Source organism: Argentina silus (genome assembly GCF_951799395.1).
Source record: "Argentina silus genome assembly, chromosome: 11".
In the NCBI taxonomy this organism is placed as follows: domain Eukaryota; kingdom Metazoa; phylum Chordata; class Actinopteri; order Argentiniformes; family Argentinidae; genus Argentina; species Argentina silus.
Genome location: NC_139665.1, coordinates 746634 through 749775, shown reverse-complemented (window position 1 = coordinate 749775; position 3142 = coordinate 746634). Strand labels below are relative to the sequence as shown.

General features: G+C 45.5%; 1 protein-coding gene across 1 annotated transcript in view; it reads left to right on the top strand.

The window, feature by feature from the left end:
• The window catches only part of LOC310811900 (uncharacterized protein), a 10579-nt gene extending 7781 nt beyond the window's left edge, over nucleotides 1-2798 (top strand). Inside the window, exons 4-5 of the mRNA XM_083680243.1 lie at nucleotides 1580-1700; nucleotides 2058-2798. Coding sequence (XP_083536369.1) covers nucleotides 1580-1654 — 75 coding nt within the window. The 3' untranslated portion in view covers nucleotides 1655-1700; nucleotides 2058-2798. The remainder of the gene's footprint in view (nucleotides 1-1579; nucleotides 1701-2057) is intronic.
• The last annotated feature ends 344 nt before the right edge of the window (nucleotides 2799-3142 follow it).

Genomic DNA, 3142 nt, shown 5'->3' with positions numbered 1-3142 from the left:
TTCCCAAACTTCAGTCCAGGAAACAAACAGTCTAGGATCCTATCCAAAGCCTCAGAAAACATGATAAAGCAGGACTTTCTGCAGACAAGCAAATCTAGCTCACAGACTGTTTTATGAGAGTGTGTGTGTGTGTGTGTGTGTGTGTGTGTGTGTGTGTGTGTGTGCATGCGTGCACATGTGTCTGTGTGTGTGTCTCCGTGCTGTAATGTTACATTGTCAGGTATAGAAAACCCTTTTAAGATCCCCCCCTTTTTTACTATAACCCAAGGAATGTAATAAGATGACTATTGATATTACATTCATATAACATTCCTTGCTATAACCACCATTCACATGAACGTGAGCTGTAGCTTGCTAATGTGTGTGACCCAGATGTATAACCACACATAAATGTTGATGAGATATAATGTAAATGTTTAAGGTTCAGCCCTGACAGTATTATCACTGGAATGCTTAGAGAGAAAACTCTCCCTTAACAATACAAGGACACTTGGGTGTCAGGACCAGGGGAGGCTGGTGGAGGTAGAAATCGGAGGATGGGCTCATTGTAATGTATGGAATGGAATGAGGTATGGTATCATCACACACACACCATTTCTCATTCTATTCCATGCAAACAGGGTTCAATGAGCCCATCCTCCGATTTCTACCTCCACCAGCCTCCCCTGGTCATGACTACTACTAGAAGTGAACTTTCCATGCAGGAGATGAAGAGATGGGTCTTCAATCTACGCTGAAGAAGGTAGTGACTCTGACTCTGGTAGTGACTCTGGTAGTGACTCTGACTCTGGTAGTGACTCTGGTAGTGACTCTGGTAGTGACTCTGACTCTGGTAGTGACTCTGACTCTGGTAGTGACTCTGGTAGTGACTCTGACTCTGGTAGTGACTCTGGTAGTGACTCTGACTCTGGTAGTGACTCTGGTAGTGACTCTGACTCTGGTAGTGACTCTGGTAGTGACTCTGACTCTGGTAGTGACTCTGGTAGTGACTCTGACTCTGGTAGTGACTCTGGTAGTGACTCTGACTCTGGTAGTGACTCTGGTAGTGACTCTGGTAGTGATTCTGGTAGAGACTCTGATTCTGGTAGTGACTCTGACTCTGGTAGTGACTCTGGTAGTGATTCTGGTAGTGACTCTGCAGTCCTGACAGCAGTAGGAAGCTCGTTCCACCAGCGGGGCATCAGGACGGTGAACACTAGCACAAACACAATGGGACTGACGGGGGCAAAAATCTCTCAAAGTAACTTCCATCCATGTCAGAGAGGTCATCTGAGGTGATTGTAACTTCCAACCATGTCAGAGAGGTCATCTGAGGTGATTGTGGCCACAAATGTTTAACTCTTTTTTTTTTAGCCCCCATCACTCCCATTGTTTTTGTGTTAGCAGTGACTAAAGTTAGTTGGTTAGTAGCACTATTTAAACAACTCTGAACCATAGATTGAAGTTTCTCCTGGCCCATAGACTACTTTCAACGTAAGGGACCATCTGACTATAAGCTGAACAGTCCTTAACCAAGCCTTTAACCCTGATGTCCTGATGCTGTTTTGGTTGTCTACACTGTGTGGATTGTGTTTTTCAGGCCTGCACGACTGCCTCTCCTTGTTTGCTGCTGGCTCTGGGTCTGACTGTTCACCAGCTGGTCCAACTCCTATGAGAGGAACGGCCCATGCTACACACACACACACACACACACTCAGGAGGTATGTCAAACTCATACACACACACACACACACACACACACACACACACACACACACACACACTCAGAGGGTATGTCTAGCTTAATAATTTGTTGTATGCAGTGATATTTGTACACAGCAGAGGGCGCTCTCGGTACAATAAATGAAAAGTGTGTGTGGTTGCTACAGAGCTGACCTGCAGCGCGTGTGTAGATTGTGGTTGAAACTCTTCCTCAAGTGAGAGAGTATTTATTTTATTGTACGATATTTGTCCATTTCTTTGTCTTCTTTTTTTGTCAAATATGTTATTGATGACAATGAATGATTTAGTTGATTTGATTTGAAAACTATAAATGGTGCGTGTCTGTACTGTTTCAGATCTCTGTGGGTCTGAGCGTGAAACGAAGAGTTGGACAGGGGGTCAGGGTTCGATACCCAGCTGCACTTTCTGAGATGTTCCATCTAAACGCTGTGAACTTTGACCTCCAGAGTCCTCCAGATCGTCAATGGCTCCCGGGTTGACAGCCTCAACCAGGGACTCAAACCACCGGACCCACCGGACCCACCGGACCCACCACGACCACACATCACCACATATATATAGCCATTAGATACAAACCACCATATCACTACACATAATTTGTGTTTTATGCTTTTTTAACGCACGCACACATCACTTCTTATGTAACTAAACACCAGAGCAGCAGAACAGAACAGTACGGACAGGGTTTGACATCATTCAGGGAGTCAGCTGAACGGCAAAGTTGTTCAGGCAACAGACAAATAGAGAAACATAAATGCACAATAATTAATGAAAGGGCGTGTCTTAAATTGGGAAGTGGGACTGATGAAAAAAATACATTTACATTTGTTTCTGAAAACTTTATTTTAGGCAGGGGAGGTCCTACTGAGACCAAGGTGTATTTTGAGAGAACTCTTTCAGGATTTATGAACCCCAAATGGCACAGTAAGTGTGACACACATGGTGTGACGTGCTTGGACCAGAACATGACTCATTCTGATCCTCTGGGCTGCCAGTCTGGTTGGTTTGGAACTAATTTGATTGAATTTGAAAACGTGTTGTTTCATCAGTGGGGGACAACAAGTGGCTCTTGTGGATCTCCCCTGGAAACAAGGGAGGCTGGTGGAGGTGGAAATCGGAGGACGGGCTCATTGTAATGCATGGAATGGAATGAGGAATGATATCAAGCACAACATGTTTGATACCGTTCCTCATTCCATTCCATCCATTACAATGAGCCCGTCCTCCGATTTCCACCTCCACCAGCCTCCCCTGTTCCACACGCGTCTCATTCCCAGTCCACTCCTCACCTGCGTGTCCCATCTCCTCCCCTGTGACGTGGAGCAGCACAGACATGAGCTGCCAGCGTCCAGCGTTATTAAGGCCCTGCTGTGTGTTGACTGTGACCCACACACACACTTCATACACTGCATGGCACTTC